General features: G+C 37.4%; 1 protein-coding gene across 2 annotated transcripts in view; it reads left to right on the top strand.

The window, feature by feature from the left end:
• Nucleotides 1-278: 278 nt before the first annotated feature.
• The window catches only part of LOC111154982 (coiled-coil domain containing 14), a 44,927-nt gene continuing 22,608 nt past the window's right edge, over nt 279-22,597 (top strand). Inside the window, exons 1-9 of one of the 2 annotated variants that reach the window (XM_022514951.1) lie at nt 380-452; nt 7,592-7,647; nt 7,971-8,043; nt 8,284-8,353; nt 8,445-8,564; nt 10,227-10,463; nt 10,575-10,669; nt 12,130-12,628; nt 15,449-15,590. In XM_022514951.1, coding sequence (XP_022370659.1) covers nt 423-452; nt 7,592-7,647; nt 7,971-8,043; nt 8,284-8,353; nt 8,445-8,564; nt 10,227-10,463; nt 10,575-10,669; nt 12,130-12,628; nt 15,449-15,590 — 1,322 coding nt within the window. In that variant the 5' untranslated portion in view covers nt 380-422. Of the gene's footprint in view, nt 453-7,591; nt 7,648-7,970; nt 8,044-8,283; nt 8,354-8,444; nt 8,565-10,226; nt 10,464-10,574; nt 10,670-12,129; nt 12,629-15,448; nt 15,591-22,597 lie in introns of both variants that reach the window. The other variant, XM_022514950.1, reaches the window with a different exon arrangement.

Raw genomic sequence — 22,597 nt, 5'->3', positions numbered from 1 at the left:
CGCAACCGGGCAGTGAACTTGGTTCTTTAAGACGCCCGGCTCTCTCACTACGCGCCCCCTCCGCGGGCCCCGCCCCCGCCCCCAAGCCCGGGCCCGCCCCCGCTCCTCCCTCCAGCCCGGCCCGCCCCGGCCCCGCCCTGCCCCGTTAGCGTTCTGTGGGCTTTTCCCACACTCCCTGCCTGTGTGTGACGAGCCGGCGGCTGGGAGGGGTCTATTGCGCACGCCTAGAGCGCTGTGCTGCGAGTACTGGAGAGGCGTCCGCCCGCAGTCCAGAAACTATGAGGCGCGGCATTCGGCGGGCTCCTTCCCGGAAGCGGAAGCTTGGGGGGCGGGCCAAAGGGGGCCGGGAGTCCGCGGCGGTTAATTCCTTTTATCGAGCGGCTTTACTTCCCTCCGTCTGGGCTTCTCTGAGGCTGCGAGAAATGGTCAGGTCCGGATCTCGATCGGGCCAGGTGAGGGCTGCGAATCTGAGGCGTCCACCATAGGGGTAGAGAGGGATTGAGGGGCTTCTGGTGCCGGGAAAAGTGCAAAACTCTGAACAAAAGTAAAAACAAAGACTGTGGGGCGGCATTAAAAATGCTGAGAAGGGGGATTTGGGCGGACACCCAATCTTAACATCCTAATACCGCCGCTCTGTCCATAGACATATATTCTGTTTTGATCGTAGTAGCCCTCCAGAGTGCTGGCTTTGGTGTGGGACGCGGGTTCGAGTCCAGCCTCCGCCCTGGGTGGGGCGACTTAACCTGTTGAAGGCTCAGTACGCTGTCGCATCAAATCCAAGTTCTCGGCTTTTCCACCTAGTGCCGCTATTAACCGGCCCTCCGACACAATTGCTGGTATTTTACCACTAGTAAAAACCAACGACTCCTAATTAGTGTCCGCGCCTTCAGCCTTACCTCTCTCAAATGCACGGCCCTCGTTGTAAGTAAGTGATGCACTTTTCTGCTTAAAAATAGACACGAACACTTCGGTTTCGAGGTAAAAAGATCTGTTCTTCGGCCTGTCAGCATAGCGGTTTTTTGATCCCACCAGTGCATTCCTTACCAGACCCCGCCTCCATCCCAAAAGTATCCAACACCGATCACCTGTTCTGCGATGTCCTGGATGCCCCGTGCTCCCTTATGCTTCCATGCCTTTGCACTTTCTTTTCTGTCCTGTCTCGAATGTCCTTCTGTTCCTGGTACTTCCACTCTCCATCTCAGCTCAAGGGCCGCTTATAGAAGGCTTGCCTAGCACTCGCACATTCCGGTTGTTTGGGTTCTCCTTGCCGCCCCTTTCGTGCTTGGTGCTAACCATAATCAAACTGCCTTTCAGGCTAGTCTGCCTCCCTTGCTATACAATTTATCTCTATATCCTCAAGGCTTAGTACAGCACCTGACATATAGTAGATTTTTAGGTAATGAATCAACTATTTCTCACAGAGACTCACTCCCTAGAGTGATCTTACTCCTCTTTAAATATATCCACCTCTCTCTGTTTTTTTTTTTTTTTAAATCTCCCTTCATTTATCAACTCGCCTATAATGTCTTCCCCATTATGTGAATCTTAAACGCTTTTTTTCAAGACCTGACTCAAGACTTTCTTGAGGAGTACTTCCTGACCATCACCTTTATAGATCTTTCTCTTATACTGAGTGAACTCAGAGTATGGGCAGTCAGAAAGGGGGAGAAAACATGGTTTTTATAATCATGGTCACCTACAAATTTCAAGTTCCAATTCTGCCACTACTGTGGTAGTGGTATTAAGCAAAGTACTTTTTATTTCTCTAAGCCTCCTTTCCTTTAGCTATAAAATAGGTGTAAATAGGTATCATTCTGTCTCAAAGAATTGGGGAGATTAAATGAGAGATACTGGTAAAAACATCTGTTTCACTCTTGCGACAAAATTTGGTCCCCTTAAAACATTTTGCAACCATCTTAACAATAAAAATAGCTTACATTTAGGTAGCACTTGTGTGACAGGTGCTACTGTTAAGTATTTTTACATAGTACACATAATTCATATTTCATAGTTTGCAAAATTGATATTAGTAATAGCTTTATGAGGTAGATACTATTATCATTTCCATTTTATAGATGAGGAAATTGAGGGATGAAGAGTTCAAATAATTTTCCTACAGTTACAAAACTCTTTAGCTGTGCAGCAGGATTCAGACCCACAAACCTGGTGCCAGAGTCCATTCTTTTATATATTACACTCTATTTAATCAGATGTATGACTTTGAGCAAGCCTCCTTTCTGAAATTTAGGTTCCTACTTCACAGAAATAAGAAGTCATGAAAGACTTAGGGATACTCTAAATTATTCCACAAATGTAATTTTATCTTGTACTTATTGTAGGAGATACAACTTATAAGAAATGCTTATATTTTTCTCAAATAGCAGAGATGAATAGTTTAATGATAATACCCAGTGGAAGTAAATGTGAGATAAAGCAAAATGATTGTCTCATGCATTGTGATTTGGGGTACTCCTTTTGGAGAATATTTTTGTAATTTTTATCAAGGGCTATTAAATGAATAATGGCCTTTCATCAAATAAATAAGCTTTTAATCCTGACTATGAAAAGGCTTTTTTCTGTATATTCAAAGGTTTATCTCAGGCTTGTTTTCCAGTTGTGAAATTGTGAAAAATATGAAGCAAACCGAGGACATGTTATGTTACTTCCACTCAAGGAAATACTTGGTGCTTGGTGTTAACCATAATCAAACTGCTTTTCAGGTTAGAGGTGTTGCCAATCTGTCTACCCCCTTTACTACACAATTTATCTCTATATCCTCAAGGCTTAGGACAGCCTTAAAAATTTTGAAGGGCTAATATGGAAACATTTAAAAATAAAACCATAAGATTTACTTTTTTGTAACTACCTAGTCATGACTAAGTTAATCATACATAATGAAAAAAGATTGAAGTCCCAGTAGGAATACCTAGTGCCTAGATCTTGGTTTCTAAATATCATCGTCCACTAAAAGGAACCACAACTTCATGGAGGAATGGTCAATTCCACAGCTGAAGCAGGAAAATTAAAAGATGAGCCTGGATACATCATAATAAAAAGCATCTGCAGAGTAAAGGAAACAACAGAGTGAAAGGGCAACTTACATGGAGTGGGGAAAAAAGATTTGTAAACCCTCTGTCTACTAAAGGGTTAATATCCAATCTCTATCAGGAATTCCTGCAACTCAGTAACAAAAAACCAGATAACCTGATTAAAAAATGAGCAAAGGACTTGAGTAGACATTTCTCCAAAGAAGAAGTATAAAAGGCCAGTAAGCACATGAAGAGATTTCAGCATTACTAGTCATTAGGGAAATGCAAATCAAAACCATAATGAGGTATCACTTCACACCTTTTAGGATGGCAGTTCTCATTGGCAATGATGTAGAGAAATTGGAACCCTTATAAACTGTTGATGAGAATATAAAATGGTGCAGCTGCTATAAAAAATAGCATGACGGTTCCTCAACAAGTTAAAAATACACCTCAAATGATCCAGAAATTCTACTCCAGGGTTTTTATACAAAAGAATATGATCTTAAAGAGATATTTGCACTTCTGTGTTCATTGCAGCATTATTCACAGTAGCCAAGATGTGAAGGCAACCTAAATGTCTATTGATGGATAAATGGATGAAAAAAATGTGCTATATACCTACAATGGAATATTATTCAGCATTAAAAAGAAAAATCCTGCCATACGCAACATGGGTGAACCTTGAGGATATTATACTAAGTGAAATAAGCTGATCAAAAGGAGAGATACTGCATTATTCCACTTATATAAGGGATTTAAGATAGTCATAATCATAGATGCAGAGAGCAGAATGATAGATGCCAGAGGCTGGAGGTGGGGGGAATTGGGGAGTTGCTATTCAACAGGTATAAAGTTTCAGTTATGCAAGCAAGATAAATAAGTTCTAGAGATCTGCTCTACAACATCTTGCATATAGTTAACTGTATGGTATTGTGCACTTAAAAATTTGTGAAGAAAGTAGAGCTCATGTTAAGTGTTCTTACAACAATGGAAAAAACAAAAAATCAAAGGATGAACCCAGAGCACCTTGTTGCAGAAAGTAAGGAATTACTCAAAAAATAATGGGAACATGTTAAAATGATATAAGAGCCAGTTTGAAAAGACTACCACTGATGGAATCTGGGACAATTGGAACATCAAAATATTTTATTTTTTAAAGATTTTATTTCTTTATTTGACAGAGAGAGAGAGAGATCATGAGTAGGCAGAGAGGCAGGAAGCAGGCCCCTTGCTGAGCAGAGAGCCCGATGTGGGGCTCCATCCCACGACCCTGAGATCATGACCTGAGCCAAAGGCAGAGGCTTAACCCACTGAGCCACCCAGGCACCCCACATCAAAATATTTTAAATAATGATAATGGATCATAATCCACTGAATAAAATAAGAATGAGTCCAAACTAACAAACAATGAAGTAAGAGTGCTTACCTAGAGTTGAATGCTAACTAAGAAATGTAGAAGGAATGATGTAAGTTAGACAAGTCACCATTTCACAAACAGGTGGATTAAGGCAAGAATCATCAATGGGTGCTAAAACTACTGGGTGAAAGTCTAATGATTAGGAAGGTTGCATAATCTCAAAGTATCTTCCCATTAAATGCTTAATACAAAGGTAAAAATAGTAACCTTACAGTGAAGAACCTGGCAGACACCATCTTAAATAACAAAGTTTACATCACCAGTAATAGGACAAACATACCATATGCTTACTAAAGTCGGACAAAACTTCACTTTTGTGGTATTTCTGCCAAAAATGTCCAACCTGAATCTAATCATGAGGGAAAATCAGACAAGTCTAAATGTGCAGAGGGATATTCTGCAACATAATTGGTTTGTACTCTTTAAGTATGTGAAGCTTATAAAAGACAATGAGTGATAAGGAACTATTCCAGATTAAAGGAGACTATTGAGGTGTGACAATTCAATGCAACATAGGATCCTGCATTGCACATGGACTAGGATTATTTTCTATAAAGGACAGTATTGGAATAATCGGCAAGATGTGAATAATAAGATCTATGGTTTATAATATAGTATCAATATTAATTTCCTGGTTTTGATCATTATACTGTGGTTATATAAGAGATCTTGTTCTTGGGAAATATTTAGGAATAAATATTTAATATCATACCTGCAACTTACCCTGCTATGGTTCAGAAAAACAATAATACTATATATATTTTTTACATGTTGTATATATTGTGTTACTATATATATTTTGAGAGAACATGGCAGATATAGTGAAATAGCAACAGTTGGGGAATCTTGGTAAAAGTATATACAGAAATTCTTTGTACTGTTGTTTCAAAATAAAAATGACCAAAAAAAAGCTTTGATGGGAATGTGCCAATATGATAGTTACTGTTGCAGGGTGCTTTTATCCTGGGTAATTTTCGTTGCCTTGTTTTCTGTAATATAACCTCATGTGTGTTTTTTGGAGAAATACATAATCCTACAGTTAGGCCATATGTTTACCTGTGTATACTTTTTAAAAATTTTTTGAAATATAAGAATTATGGTAGTTATTTCTGGACTTGGTCCAGAACATTGCAGCATGCAGCACCATGGTTTGGAATTATGTTCTGATTCTGCCCAGAACACCAACATACATATGTACCAAAGGGAAGGACCCTAATGGTGTCCTGCAGGGACCAGCAGAGTAATGCTACATAGGGTCTTATTTCCTACAGTGTTGGGTCTCTTTGCTGGCCTTATGACCCCATCATATCCCAAGTTACCTCAAAGAGAAGTATAACTCTATTCCCCCAATTTTTAAAATGTGTTCTCAGTTGTGTATAACTACAGATAGTTTAGTAGTTACTGCTCAAAGCTTTCTTGGGATGAAATATTAAACATGTCAAGAAAAACCATAAATGTAACTGCCAACAGTGACTACTTTTGAAGGGTGAAATGAGGGAGTTAGTAGAGAATTTAACTCACCTTTTAAAAATTATATTTATGGACACCTGGGTGGCTCAGTTGGTTAAGCGTCTGCCTTCGGCTCAGGTCATGATCCCATTGAGTCCCACATCGGGCTCCTTGCTCAGCAGGGAGCCTGTGCTCCCCCTGCTTGTGCTCTCTCTCTCTCTCTCTCTCTCTCTCTCTCTGGCAAATAAATAAATAAAGTCTTTTGACAATTATATTTACCATGGAAAGTTTTCTTTCTTGCGCTGTCCCCTAGATTCTGTTTCCCTCCCCAGAGGCAAACACCATGAACTTTTACTTGGCTAACTTTCAAGATATTGGATGCATGTTAAAGCAAGTGCATTTTTTTTCTTTCTCATACACAAAGGTAGCCCATTTATTTTACTTCTAATAATAATAATGATTTAAAATTATTAATATTTAAAAATAATAAAATTGTTTTTAAAAATACTATTATATGAGTTTGAAAAGAAAGTAAGAGAATGAGTTGTAGATAAAGAGTTTTCATGGGTTGGTCTTGTCAGGCATTCTAAATAATGTGGATAAATAGAATCCACTCTGTGATATATGTTGAATTAACTTTATATTTTGAAGACTGGGGAATGTAGAACATGTTCAGAGATTGAGTATTGTCCAAACTTAGAGTAGTAGATACTTCTGGTTAAGATAATACCTCAGGGGGCGCCTGGGTGGCTCAGTGGGTTAAGCCACTGCCTTCAGCTCAGGTCATGATCTCAGGGTCCTGGGATCGAGCCCCGCATTGGGCTCTCTGCTCAGCGGGGAGCCTGCTTCCTCCTCTCTCTCTGCCTGCCTCTCTGCCTGCTTGTGATCTCTGTCTGTCAAATAAATAAATAAAATCTTAAAAAAAAAAAAAAAAGATAATACCTCAGCTTCATTTTCAGCTTACACAGACTTAAGGAACAAATATATGTGCTGTTTTCTTGGCAAACAATTTATTAATCAATTTATTAATAAGAGTTCAGTTGTAATGGATTTATAGGATATAGTACATTTATAAAAAAATTAATAACATGCTATATACATGTGGAATATTGTTCAGCCTTAGAAAGAAAGGAAATTTTGACACTTGCTCTAAGACACTAGGCGAAGTGAAATAAGCTAGTCACAAAAGGAAAAATACTGTATGATTCCACTTATTTAAACTTCCTAGAGTAGTCAGATTCATAGAGACAGCAATTAGAAGGGTGGTTCTATGGGCTTAGGGGCAGGATGGGGTGTAGTGTTGGTTGTACAGTGTGAATGTATTTAATGCCATGGAACTGTACATTAAAAAATGGCTACAATGGTAATTTTTTTTTTTTTTTAGATTTTATTTATTTGGGAGAGAGAGTGAGAGAGAGGATGAGAGGGGAGAAGGACAGAGGGAGAAGCAGACTCCATGGAGCTGGGAGCCCAGTGCGGGACTCGATCCTGGGACTCCAGGATCATGACCTGAGCTGAAGGCAGTTGCTTAACCAACTGAGCCACCCAGGTGCCCTATAATGGTAAATTTTATGTCACGTTTTTACCACAAAAAGAAAGGAAACAACATTTCAGGTTTTGTCAAGACAGTCTACTAAGAATATATTAGAACAATATTTGTATATTTACTATAATATAATGCATTATATCATAGGTGTTATCTTCAGGAAAACACCCTGGACCTGCTAAATTAACAAATGGAAAGAAAGGGTAAGTACTTAAAGAAGTTTACAACTCCAGAAAAATCTCAAGAAACTTTTCAGTCTTTGGACTGCACTAAATTTTGCCTATCCCAGAAAACTAGATGGGTCTCTACCATCACAAACTCTGGGGAGGAACCTTCCATATTTCTACTCATGTTGCTCATTTTAGTTTAACAATTCTTATAATCATTATAAAATCCTATATAAATCCATTTTATGAACAAGCTTTCTTATCCAACTTTTGCTGGGAAGAAAATATACTACTTATTAATATATTTTGGAAAAAATTTTTGTAGTATTTGTGAAAATATTAATGAACTTATTTTCTAGGACCAATTTAAGAAAGATATCACGTTTCAATGCAGATTCTGGCTATGCTATCCATTCTGATTCAGAGAGTCAGGTAAGATTAAACTGAATAGATACAATATACACTATTTTAATTAATCTTCAGATAAAAGCTAAGAAGTGGGAATAAAAATTCAGAGGTAAATTATTGGAGGTTTTTTGCTTTAAAATATGTTTTCTGCCAATAATAAGTTGATTCTGAAAAAAGAAATTTTAAAACTACACGATTTGTTGTTTTTTCTCCCCCTGCACTAAAATTTCATCTATGCTTTTCTAAATGACTTTCTCCTTACAGACTGAAACTGTACAAGGGCTTGATGGTTGTGCTTCTTTGCTACGGGACATTTTGAGAAATGAAGATTCAGGTTTTTAAATTTTTTAAATACCTCTTTGCTAATCATTTTTTCTCAAATAATTCTCTTAATGCAAATGAATTTTTGTTTTAATTATTAATAGGTTCAGAAACAGCATGTTCAGAAAATAGATTTAATCCCAGATCCTTAGAAGGCAAAAGATTTGGAGCTAAAAAGAAAGGACATGAAAAACATGTTCCTTCAGGAGTCCAGAAGGAAATTTGTAAGTATTTTTTCTCTTTTTGTTTAAATATGATCTTTGGGGCTCCTGGCTGACTCAGTCAGTGGAGCGTGTGACTCTTGATCTTGGAGTTGTGAATTTGAGCCCCATGTTGGGTATAGAGATTACTTTAAAAATAAACAAAATCTTAAAAATACATATGATCTTTAATTCTGAGGGTTTTGATAAATTATTGAGAGTATGCAATTGGTCTTTCATTTTAATAATATGTGGTTATTCAGGTGAGTATGTGTGTGTTATGCTTGTCTATCTCTAGTCCACTTCTTTTTTTTTTTTTTTTAAGATTTTATTTATTTATTTGACAGAGAGAGAGATCACAAGCAGGCAGGGAGGCAGGCAGAGAGAGGAGGAAGCAGGCTCTCCTCAGAGCAGAGAGCCCGATGCGGGGCTCGATCCCAGGACGCTGGGATCATGACCTGAGCTGAAGGCAGAGGCTTTAACCCACTGAGCCACCCAGGTGCCCCCCATTTTTTCCTTAAGATTTTATTTATTTATTTATTTATTTGACAGACAGAGATCACAAGTAGGCAGAGAGGCAGGCAGAGAGATAGTAGGAAGCAGGCTCCCTGCTAAGCAGAGAGGCCGATGCGGGGCTTGATCCCAGGACCCTGGGATCATGACCTGAGCTGAAGGCAGAGGCTTTAGCCCACTGAGCCACCCAGGCACCCCTCTAGTCCACTTCTAACTGCATACTTTGTTTACCATAACTTTCCCAAGAAGAAAAGTGGAAAAAGTGATTGACCGCATTTTGTAGAAGAAAAGGTTCAAACTCAGAATGACATTTAGAAGGTATATATAGAGTTAGCTTTGTTTTCCTTGCCACTTAATTTGATAATTAACCACAAATTTGTTGTTTCGTGCATACTTAGAGATACTAATTGTTCTAAAGTCATTTTATGTGTATATATTGTAAGTAGTTCTATTACTCTACTTTAAATGCCAGGTTAAGATTTTGTCTGAGGACCCAATGTGTAGATTAAGTACACTTTTTTTTTTTTAAGTTTTATTTATTTATTTAACAGAGAGAGAGAGAGAGAGAGAGAGACCACAAGTAGGCAGAGAGACAGGCAGAGAGAGAAGGCAAAGCAGGCTCCCTGCTGAGCAGAGAGCCCGATGTGGGGCTCGATCCCAGGCCCACTGGGATCATGACCTGAGCTGAAGGCAGAGGCTTAACCCACTGAGCCACCCAGGCGCCCCGATTAAGTACACTTTTATTCTTGCTCTCAAAGCTCTGCTTTTTTTTTAATGGTCCAAGTATCAAAATCGTTACAGAGTATCCTGTCTCTCTTATTCTTTTTTCCCCTAAGAGCATGGTGAGAGGAGCAAGGTGAGTTTTATTGGATTGTAGAAATAACATCCTTAAAGAGGGGTCTTGTAACTGAAGGAGAGATTTTACAAATACCATTTAATAGAGATTTTAAAGTCGTGGTATAGATAATTTTTGACTGGAGAACATACACAATTCATTAACTACTTTTAAAAGAGAATTTGAGGTGATTTTCTTTAGGGGCTGAGAGCGGTAAAGCCCTTCGATAAAGTATATGATAAATTGAGCTACTTCTCAGAGTCTTTTCTTCCCGTAATAAGGTAAAAGTTTTTGAAGAATCATATTTCAAGAATTTGTTTTCCCTTCTTCCATATTAGTATCTTCAAATAGTAAGAAACATATACCTAATGAAGCTTCTGCTGGAAATGAGAGAGACTCATCAGATATACCACAAAATTGGTCTTTGCAAGATCATTATAGAATGTATTCACCGATAATATACCAAGCCCTGTGTGAGCATGTGCAAACTCAAATGTCACTGATGAATAACTTGGCTTCAAAGAACAACCCTAATGGAATTCCTGCTGTACCTTGCCACACCGTGTCTGATTCTGGTTAGTATGAATGATATTTTTAAAAGCATGACTATGAACTCTAATTAAGTTGCCTACTTATTGTTAAAGTAGTATGAGATGTGATAACTTTTTCTCCCTCTTACTTTTTAGAGTCTCAGGCAACTCTACATTCTAGTTATGGCTTATCTACCTCCACCCCAGTCCAGTTACTTCAGCATCCATCCTGCCCTCCAGTGGTTCATTCTGTGGGTACAGTTTATACATTATGCAAGTAATTATTTACTTTGAGAAATCATCACCTTAAGAGAGAAAATTGAATTTACTGATTGGATCATAATGCATTATTTTTTCAATCTTTTTTATTTGAAGATTTTATTTATTTATTTGACAGACAGAGATCACAAGTAGGCAGAGAGGCAGGCAGGGAGGGAGGGGAGAGCAGGCTCCCTCCTGAGCAAAGAGCCCGATGCACCCTGGGATCATGACCCGAGCTGAAGGCAGAGGCTTAACGCACTGAGCCACTCAGGCGCCCCTCAAATCATTTTTTACCAGAAAAATTTTACCCATTCATGAAGGACAATGGTAAGGGTGGGAAAGGGAGAAGGATCAGCAGGAAAAAGAAATCACGCATACCTACCACTTAAGCATATTTGCTGTTAACATATTGCCAATCATTTAATTCTCTGGTTTTGTTTTCTTGTTTTTATTTAAGTTTTTTTTTTTTTAAGATTTTATTTATTTGTTTGAGAGAGAGATCACAAGTAGGCAGAGAGGCAGGCAAAGAGAGAGGGGGAGGCAGGAGCAGGATTCCTGCCAAGCAAAGAGCCCAATGCGGGAGGCCGATCCCAGGACTCCGAGACCATGACCTGAGCCAAAGGCAGAGGGTCAACCCACTGAGCCACCCAGGTGCCCCTAAGTTTGCTTTCTTTTAAAAATACAGTCATAAGGGCACCTGGGTGGCTCAGTTGGTTAAGTGTCTACCTTTGGCTCAGGTCATGATCCCAGGGTCCTGGGATTGTGCCCCATGTTGGGCTTCCTGCTCAGTGGGGAGCCTGCTTCTCCCTCTCCCTCTGCAACTCCCCCTGCTTATGCTCTATCTCTCTGTCAAATAAATAAATAAAATCTTAAAAAAATATATAGTCATAATTAAATTATACTGTTTCATGTGCTACCTTTTTTCCTTAGCATTTTATTGTAAACATGTTTCTCAGTTAATATATACCTTTTATAGATTTTTAATATGTTAATAGTCTAGTGGATATACTATAGTCCATGTAATACTCCCCTATGGTAGGACGTTTAAGTAACAGTTTTTTACTACCATAACATTTCTGTAAACATGTTTGTGCAAAAGCTTTTTGTATGTTTGAGCCTATTTTCTTGCAATGCAATTTCCCAAAGTGGAAGTTTGTTTTAGTCCCAAGGTATTGATTTTTGATGTCCTTAAAATATGTGTGATATTTGCAAACAGTTTATTTTAGTCATGGCTTTATAATGTGCTCATATTATAGAGTGAACTAGTTAACAAGCTTTAAAAAACTAATATTGTGCTCAGGGGAAATCAGCTTATTCACTGGTAAGCTGTAACTCCCATCTTGCAAAAGTCATTTTCTAATATTTCTGGTTTGAGTTTATTATAGTTAATGCCTACAAGTCGGTGCTCACCTATTTTGAAGGTTTACCTTGTTTTTTTTTCTGTCTGTAGGAGGTTCAGACTGATGGCGACAACCAGTTTGCATCACAAAGTAAAACAGTTTCTGTGAACTGTACTGATATCCTACGGAATTCCTTCAGTACTGGTCTTGGAGTTCCATGTAGCCTGCCCCAAATGGACAAACCAACTATTCCACCATTTCAGCAGCTGGGTCTTATTAATGGAATTCTGCCACAGCAAGGAGTTCCTAAGGAACCAGACCTACTGAAGTGCTTTCAAACATGCATGAATCTGTTGCATTCTCATTCAGACAGTCAGACTCGCTGTAGCCCCACTCTGTTGCCATCAACTTTCCTGTCCAATAATGAAGACAGATGTGCCAAAGAACAAATTGGAGAAGTCACAAGTGAAGGAAGGGATTTAAACATACACATGCGAGATTCAAGAATAAAGGATGTGCAGAAGGCAAAAAATGTGAACCAGAGTGCTGAAAAAGCCAGAACTATAAAGTATCTGTTGGGAGAGCTCAAGGCCCTGCTCGCAGAGCAAGGTATGTGAGCACTTTTATTTTTTATTTATTTATTTATTTTTTAAAGATTTTATTTATTTGACAGAGAGAGATCACAAGTAGGCAGAGAGGCAGGCAGAGAGAGAGAAAGAGGAGGAAGCAGGCTCCCCTCTGAGCAGAGAGCCCGATGCGGGGCTCGATTCCAGGACCCTGACATCATGACCTGAGTCGAAGGCAGAGGTTTTAACCACTGAGCCACCCAGGCGCCCCTGTAAGCACTTTTAAAATAATTTTCTGTAGTGTGGTGTTAATGCTAAATAGCAGTGTCATATTATTTTGCCATCATTTGTATTTAGAATAGTCGACATGGAGTTTGTGGTATTTTCCATAGAAATGTTTCTTGAGCTAATAAGGAATTGAGTTCTGCCGATTTTGTTGTTATTTTCTAGGTTTTAATCCATCTTGTTTCCTATGGTTTTGAGATGTACAAGAGAGTTTCAAACAGTCTTTTACTTGCAAGTGTGTATTTGTTCTACTTGATTCAAAAGGACCTTGAAAAGATTCAACCAAAGAGAATTTGTAGCCATTAATTTTTAGGGGTTAGAAGAGCCCTAAAAACAATTAACTCCCTAGAATAGACTGGTAATTTTTCCTATTTTAAACAGATGAAGGGATTTTCTTCCTATCATTTCTTTAATAACCAGCTATTATACAGTTTAACAAATCTGACTTTGAGAAGTAATCCAAACCTTTTTTTTTTTTTTTTAAAGAATTTATTTATTTGACAGAGAGAGATCACAAGTAGGCAGAGAGGCAGGCAGAGAGAGAGAGAGAGGGAAGCAGGCTCCCTGCTGAGCAGAGAGCCCGATGCGGGGCTCGATCCCAGAACCCTGAGATCATGACCTGAGCCGAAGGCAGAGGCTTAACCCACTGAGCCACCCAGGTGCCCCTAATCCAAACCTTTTAATGCCGCTTTCAGTTTACTTTAAAAAAAATTTTTTTTAAGTTTTTTTGTTTGTTTGTTTTAAGATTTCATTTATTTGACAGAGAAACACACAGCGAGAGAGGGAACACAAGCAAGGGGAGTGGAAGAGGGAGAAGCAGACTCTCCGCTGAGCAGGGAGCCCGATGCGGGGCTCGATCCCAGGACCCTGGGGTCGTGACCCTAGCTGAAGGCAGATGCTTAACGACTGAGCCACCCAGGCGCCCTTACTTTTTTTTTTTAATTAAGTCAAGAACAATGTCTTAGGTAGAATTATGAGATATTTGAGCCAAGTCATATTGATCTGTTTTCATTATGTGTATATGCTCTAAATAATAGCTTTCACTCGGAGTGAGTTACAGATTTGTCATCTTAGAAACCAAGGTAATTGATTGTGGAAGGACTGACTGATTACCTAATATTTGCAGACTGACAAAAAGAAATTTGAAATCTTAAAATGTGTTCTAGGAACATAGCACTATTAATCTGAAGACTTAATGTATTAAAATCTCTGTGTTTTCAGATCTTCAATTTATTGCTATTCTCTTACGCAAATACTTAATCATAGTAACAACAATAATGACACTAACAACGTTAAGTGTCATTTAGTATTTACCATGTGCCTGGCACTATGTTAAGTGTTTTATGTGCATTATCTCATTTAATCCTCACAACAATCCTGTGAGTTATTGTTATCTCCTTTTAATTATTGAGAAACCTCGGCTTCAGGAAGTTAAGTAATTTGACTCAAGTTCCATTGCTAGAAAATGGTGGAGCCCAGATCTCTGCCTCCAATGCTTATGAGCTAAACTACTCTACAAAGGATTGATAGGGAACTTCTTAGTAGTTGGTCATAGATGTTTACTGTGTAAATAAAGCTGTACTTTATTTACATCAGGGTGTTAAAATACCCATGGGATTGAGTAAAGTTTTATAATTTAGAGTAAATTTTCTACCTCTTTTGGTTATAAGAGAGTGAATACTATAATTATTAAATGTTTTCAGTCCACAGAAAATTTGAATGGAAATGAAGGGCAATTATAAAAGGACAAAAGATTGCAAATCCACCTTCTCCCTGTGTCTGTTTGCCACCTCCCAAACCATCCATTCCCTGCAATTAATAGCAGAAATGGCACTGCTTTGATGTGGCAACCAAATGAGGTGTGGCTGGTTGTTTTAAGTCTACATTATAAAATTAAATAATAAAACCTTATCAGAGTAGATCCTTCTTCAATATTTTGCCAAATTGAATCACCTAAAGTGAATTATATGCTTATACCAGGATCAAAGGTTGTGTTGTAAATGTTATTACTGTAATCAGTTATAGGAAACCCTTCAGCAGTGATAGGAGTCTAATAGTCCTTTGGGAATGTGAGCCAGGAGACATGTCAGCTATCTTCCTACTATACTCTTAAACTGAAAAAAATCACTACTAGTCCTATGATAGAAGATTAATCTTTAGTTTATTGAATTAATTTCTTTTATTTATTTATTTATTTATTTATTTATTTGACAGAGATCGCAAATAGAGACAGGCAGAGAGAGAGGAGAAAGCAGGCTCCCTGCTGAGCAGAGAGCCCAATGCGGGACTCGACTGATCCCAGGACCCTGAGATCATGACCCAAGCTGAAGACAGAGGCTTAACCCACTGAGCCACCCAGGCGCCCTATTGAATTAATTTCTTTAGAATTCTTTTGAATAAGCAAATGCAAGCAGCAGGAAAGAGGAAAATAGGATTTCTTTATCACATTTATAAGTAATTAAGTTGTCTGTTTATAGCAAATATGTACATATCTGCAGAATTTTCTTTTTTAGTAACACACATGAATAATCTTATCCAAAAACAATTTACAGTATTGTTATTATTCTCCCTTTTATAGAGGATTCAGAAATTCAGAGATTGATAACAGAATTGGAGATGTGTATATCTCTGCTTCCCGCGCTAAGTGGAAACACAAATATTCAAGTTGAAATAGCACTGGCCATGCAGCCACTAAGAAGTGAGAATGCTCAGTTACGCAGGTATGAATCATTCTCTGAATATTTTTGTCATATGCAAAGAGGTCCTATGGCCAGAACAAAGGTGCCAAATGAGCTCTCTAGGACTCTGTAAGAAAAACAGATTTGCTGTTTTACTGCATTTCTACTTTTACTTCTCCATTTCTGAACATTGCCAGTGTTCTCTAAGTTCTCTTCCATTACTTCTGTTTGCTAGTATTTTCTCCCACTTTGCCTCCACTGTCCCTTGGTAGGTTGGGCGTAGAGAGAAAAATGAAGTTCCTTGGGGCATTTGTCAGACTAGTCTGGGCTGTGCCACAGTAGCACTCCAGAATCTCAGCGGCATAGCACAGCCAAAGTTTCTTTCGCCCTCATGTCAAGACCAATGTGGGTCGTCAGAAGACCCTCTTTCATCTTATAACTCAGGGTTTAAGTTCCCTCCATCTCATGAGGCCACTGTCTCATAAGACATGTTTTTTAGGGAAAAGAGAACACGAATCTGGCACATCAACTCTACACACTCCAGCCCAGAAGCGATAGTCTTGCTTCTACTTCTGTTTTGTAGGCTAAAAAGAGGCATATGGCCCTGCCTAATAGAAAGATTTGGGGCATAAAATTTTCCTGTACTGCCCATACAGTCCAGGAGGAAAGGAGAACCTGATAGGGGTGAGCACCAGTAGCCCCATCACACTCAGACATAGAAAAAAACTCATTTAAATTCTTAGATATTTTTTCTTTTGGCTATTTTTGACTTATGTAGGAAATCGTTTACCCATTATTGGCAAGATCCTAACTTTGAGTATTTTAGTGATGGCCACCAAGGCCATGACTGTAAGGTCTATACTTCGCAGAGAATTAGAATACAGTGTCTGTGCTTCTGCGGCCCTGCAGTGTGCATGCGCCCTGAGTGGGGATTATAGTTGTATGACCTGTAGATGTCATACCAGATAGGAACTGCAAGGACCTACACAAACATTTTCAAGAAATTAGAAAACAATAAGATAAGATTCCAAGTTGGAGAGGAGCTCAAATTTATGGATCTGACGACTGCAAAGGCATGACACCTAGTGAGATTTACTTGCTTAGGATTATTTCTCTAAAGGTCATTAGTCTCCAAGATCCTACGATATAAGATGGGATTGCTGGGTTTAAATTCTAATAATACTGTCTTCAGTTCTGACTTACAATAGCATTAGTTTTTCAACTAAAGAACAAGCATAAATATCTAATAGTAATGGTAATAGCTAATACTACCACTAACATTTATTGAATGTTTCTAATGTGCCAGCCTATGTCCTTTATATATGTCATCTCTTTAAATTGTCAGAATGGCTTTATAAGGTAGGTAATATGTTACTCTCATTTATAGATGAGGATACCAAGGCACAGAGAGGTTATGTAACTTGTCCAAAGTCACATACATAAAAAGATTCAAAACTGGGTCATTTGATTTTAGAGAACAAATTATCTTAATTTCTACATTCTACATTGCTTCTGCTAGGAAGTAGAATCCAACTTATTTATACTTCAATATTTAAGTGTAATTGTGGAATAACAGACTGTATACTGTATACTGTAAGCTATTTGAAAGAAGCATGTTTTTAAAGGTATGACTGTCAACTAATTGGTTTCTTTAAATAAGCATACCAGAACTTAGTCTCAGAATATTATCTGTTTTAACATGTGCCAATGGGAAGTATCAGTGGTTCTTGTTTATTTCCCTTCTTTAGAACATTTTAGAATTGTTTTGGGAGCTAATTTATAAGCTACTCAAGAAAATGAGACTTACTACTTTATTGGTCCACTGCTTGTTTTAATTTTTTAAAAAGGTATTAGTTTGATGAGGGCGCCTGGGTGGCTCAGTTGGTTGCGCCACTGCCTTCGGCTCAGGTCGTCATCCCGGAGTCCTAGGATCGAGTCCTGCATCAGGCTCCCAGCTCTGCAGGGAGTCTGCTTCTCCCTCTGACCTTCTCCCCTCTCATCTCTCTCTCACTGTCTCAAATAAATAAATGAAATCTTAAAAAAAAAAAAAAAGGTATTAGTTTGATGTTTAACCTTATTCTTCAGACTTGGCACCAGATCCTTTTGGCTCTATGACTATAGAGGACTCTATGTCCATAGAAGAACATGCTATTCCCACTGTTTACTTGACCTTCTAAAAATGAAAAGTCTGAAAAACAAAGAATTTGTCAGTTTGTCTTTTTAGTAGAATGAGCTTTCCAGCAGAGGGGTAGGAATTTTTGTGCCTCTTTGATAACTTAATTTAGAAAGAATCATCCATAATTTCCATTACAAATGGAAGTTGGAATACATAGGTTCATTCAAAAGTGTTTTTCAGCGTTTTCAATCAAAAAAACATTTTTTCTTGTTTGGACATTTAGAAACTATGTGTTTCTATTTAGCCAGAAAAGTGATCTTTCAGGACTTCTTAGAGTTTATTGCCATCTTGTGGCTTAAAAAAAAAGCCAGGTGCAATGTTTCTAAGGCATTTGGGCATTTTTGGCGTTTTGGGCTGCACAGTTTTTATTTGGGACTCCTTAAAAAAAAGGCTTAACATTTAGCCTTCCTGGTCTCTACCCCTGAAATGTCTCTAGTGCCCTATTTATTGTGCCAACCGAAAGCCCTGACACATTCCCAAATTCCCTGCATGACGGTTGGGAGGGGACTACTTCCATTTGAGAACCACTGAGGTAGAGAGTTCCTTAATATTTATAGGGCAAGACAATTCACGACCACTTCCTGACCGTAGATTCCAATATGAGACCATTATGTCCTCACACAGAACAAAAAAATGAAATAGGAGTGAGAGGGAGGAGCCAGGGGAGGCATTCAGTCTTTTGGCTTGAACATTTGACAGATGGTAACATAATTCTCCCAGATGGAAGCTACTAAAGGAAGAATATATTGTTTATTTGGTTTTTTTTTAATGTTATTTTTGAGATAGAAGATATAGGAGAGCCAGTGAGTTAAGATTTAGATATGCCAAATTTATCATTTAGACCATCTGGAGATAAATATGGTGTAAGTGGAACACAGAACAAGATCCAGGATAGAAATTCACTAAACACATTTTTATTGAGCTTTTACTATAGATTTGGCACTGTTAGAGGCACTGGAGACAATGGTGATTGAAAGCAAGTGATGTGTTACCAGCTTATAAATGGTAAATTCAACAGGAAGGCATAGAGTATGACCCAACCAAAGGTGAAGTACTAGGGAATAACAGCTTTTTAAGGAAAGAACACAGGAACAGGAAGCTCTGAGAGAAACCCAAAGAGGAGCAAGTAGGGAAGTGGCAGGAAAACCAGGAGAGAGAGAGGTCACAAAAGCCATGGGAAGAAAGAATTTATAGGAGAGATCTTTGCATAGCATTCAGAATAAACAAACTGACGGAAGAGATAAAAAGGGGTCGAGGATAAACATCACCAGATGAATTGCTCAAAGAAAACCCAAGAAAACTTGAAACAGTATTCCATAGTTTCCATATGTTAAAGATAATACAATCCTTCTTAGAGGCAGGAAAAGAGAATGCTTAAAGGAAAAAAGACTACAAAGGAGAAGGAAAGTGAATTAGATGAGCTCAGGAAAATAGAAGCAAAACATCTTACAAAAATGAAAACAAACATGAAGTCAGGGTTTTTATATTCCATTAGAACCTAAACAATATGAATGGTGATTTTGTTGTTTGGGGGGTTTTGCTCCCCCCCCCATTTTTCTGTTTCATTTGCCACTAAATTCGTAGTTCAATGTCTCCTACCAACTTTAACTTATTCCTCGTACCAAACCCTTTTTTAAAAAAATTTCTTGATTTATTTTGGGATAAAATATAATACATATATTTACCTTTTTAACCATTTGGTAAGTATACATTTGAGGGGCATTAAATACTCTTACAATGTTGTATTCCCATAACCACTATCTATTTCCCCAAACTTTTTCATCCCAGCATAAACTCTGTACCCATTAAACAGTAATTCCCTCTCTTCCTTCCCCTTAGCTTCTGGGAACATTTATTCTCTTTTCTGTCTATGTGAATTAGAGAAAGCTGAATTTTTGCTTCTTCTGTTTGCTGCTGTTATTTCCAGTGCTGAGAACTGTGCCTAACACTCACTCTGATAAATGTTTGTTAAATGACTGAAGGCATGGTGGGTAAGGTTGAAGAAATAAAGCAAAACAAAATAGAAAGAGAATAATTAAAAATTATTGTAAAGAAGATACATATGGAAGAGAAACAAAGGATGCAAAATTTGACATAATGAGTGTTCATGATAAAGAGAACAGAACAAGTGGATCAAAGACAATGTTAAAAGATATGTAAATAAAGGGAAATTTACTAAAAATCTGTGTTAGCAGATCAATAGGAATTCAGGATCCCAGGAAAACTATTAAAATGATCAACACCAAGACATAAGCTAATAAAGTCACCACATCAAGCTAATAAAGTCAGCACATCCTAAGGACAAAATAAAATTAACTTTTATAGACATTCAGAATAAAAGCAAATAATGTGTAAAGAGAAAAAGAGAAAAATACCTCAGCCTTTTCACAGGAATATTCATTGTCCAAAGATCATAGAACATTATTTACAAAAATCTAAGGGAAAGAAAGTATGCCCCAAGGATCTCATATGTGGCCCAGCAATCATTTTGGTGTAAAGGCATACTCTCAAGTGTGCAAGAACTTAGAAAATACAGCACCCTTGGATTCCTTTAAAAACAACAAAAAAGGGACGCCTGGGTGGCTCAGTTGGTTAAGCAGCTGTCTTCGGCTCAGGTCATGATCCCAGCGTCCTGGGATCGAGTCCCACATCGGGCTCCTTGCTCGGCGGGGAGCCTGCTTCTCCCTCTGCCTCTGCCTGCCATTCTGTCTGCCTGTGCTTGCTCTCTCTCCCTCTCTCTCTGACAAATAAATAAAATCTTAAAAAAAAAAAAGAATACGTTAAAAAAACAACAACAAAAATTGTTGAATGGCAAATTCTAATCAACCAAGAGAAGAATTCAAATAAAGAGATAAACATTGAATCTATACATGGAACTAAGACAACTGTGGGAATTAAGGTACAGAATAGAATTTGTTATCTTGACAATAAAAATTCCAAAATTAATGTTTTTATATCCTATTTCCTTTATTTAAGTTTATTTAGGAATACTATTTTATGAAATAGAGAAATATTTGTCTAAAGCTCATGAGTTCTGATTTCAGTTGTTACTTTTCGTTCAGATAAAATCACATAATCCTAAATTCCATACATAATATTGTAAAATGGCATTTGTAATAGTATAAAAAATAGTGCTTATAAAAATATTTATGATATTATAAAATAGTATTTGTAATAGTATTTGTAAATTTGTAATATCAGTTTGGCTTATTTTTCTCTCTGTATAGGCTTAAAAAATGTCTGATTGATATTCAGCAAGTAGTGATTATTACTTACATTTAGTATTGTGCTGCAGGTTCTACCAGTGCAATAAAGCAAGGAAAGGGAATAAAGCCTTTTTAAGTACAGGCTGTCTTATTCACAAATGATACGATAGGCTTTGTAGAAAATCCTACAGAATCTACAAAAAAGCAACTAGAATTAATAAATGAGCTTAGCCAGGTTGCAGGATATGAGATCAATATACAAAAAAGGCAATTATATTTCTATATATTGGAAATGAACAATTTGAAGTGAAGTTTAAAAACAATACTATTAATAGTACCATCAAAGAATATGATCAATTTAGGGATAAATTTGATTTAAAATGTGTAAGACCTGTATACTGAAAACTATAAAACATTGCTGAGAGAAATTAAAGGAGACCTGTATAAATGAGAATAAACTAGACACATAGATTATAAGACTTATTATTGTTAACATGTTAGTTCTCCCCAAATTGATCTATAGATTCTGTGTAATTTTGGAGAAAACCCAGCATCTTTTTTTTAGAAAGATGATTCTAAAATTTATATGGAAATTCAAAGAATCTAAAATAGCCAAACCAAAACAACTTTGGGAAAGGAGAACAAAATTGGTACTATCCTTTTTCAAGACATAAAGTTATAGTAATCAAGACAATGTGGCATTGGTGTAAAGATAGATAGATATATACTTGAATATATATCAAGAATAGAGTCCAGAAGTAAACTCACATATAAAGGTAGCTGATTTTTTAGGAGGGCCTGGGTGACTCAGTAGATTAAGCATCTGCCTTCAACTTGGGTCATAATCTCAGGGGTCCTGTGTCTGCAGGAAGCCTGCTTTTCCCTCTCCCTTGGCCTCTCTCTCTTTCAAATAAAATCTTTAAAAAGCAGTAATAATAAAATAAAGGTAACTGATTTTTTACAAAGATGCTAAGGAAATTCAATGGGGGAAAGAAGGATCTTTTCACTAAATAGTGCTGGAACAATTGGAGAGCCATACACAAAAAAGGAAAAAAGTAAAAGGAAGGGAGGGAAGAAGGGAGAGAGGGAAAGAACAACTACTTCAACCTTTATGCCACACCATATATAAAAATTAACTTGAATCACAAATCTTAATATATAAGTTAAATAAGTTAATATCTAAGTTAAATATCTATTAAGTTAAAACTTAATAAATAAGTTAGAACTTAGAGAAAACATAAGAAAAAAATCTTAGGGATCCTGGGTTGGGAAAGATTTCTTAAATATAACAAAAAACATAAAAGAATTTGTAAGTTGGACTTCATCAAAATTTAAAATTTGCTCTTCAAAAGACACTATTACTAAAGAAGAAGAGGCAAACAACAGAGAAAATATTTGCAATATATGTATTTGATGGACTTGTACATATAGAATGTATAAGGAACTGTTACAACTCAAAAAACAGGCAAAGTACTTTAATAGACGCTCCATCAAAGAAGATACACGGGTATCAAATAAGCATATGAAAATCTGCTCATCACTGTTAGTCATTAGGAAAATACAGACTAAAACCACAATGAAATAATACCACATACCCACTAGAATGACTAAAATTCAAAAGACTCTACCAAATGATGATGTGGAGGAACTGGCACTTGCATAATTTA

This window comes from Enhydra lutris, unplaced genomic scaffold (assembly GCF_002288905.1).
Source record: "Enhydra lutris kenyoni isolate GAN:26980312 unplaced genomic scaffold, ASM228890v2 scaffoldscaffold39, whole genome shotgun sequence".
In the NCBI taxonomy this organism is placed as follows: domain Eukaryota; kingdom Metazoa; phylum Chordata; class Mammalia; order Carnivora; family Mustelidae; genus Enhydra; species Enhydra lutris.
This window is presented reverse-complemented; position numbering and strand designations above follow the sequence as displayed.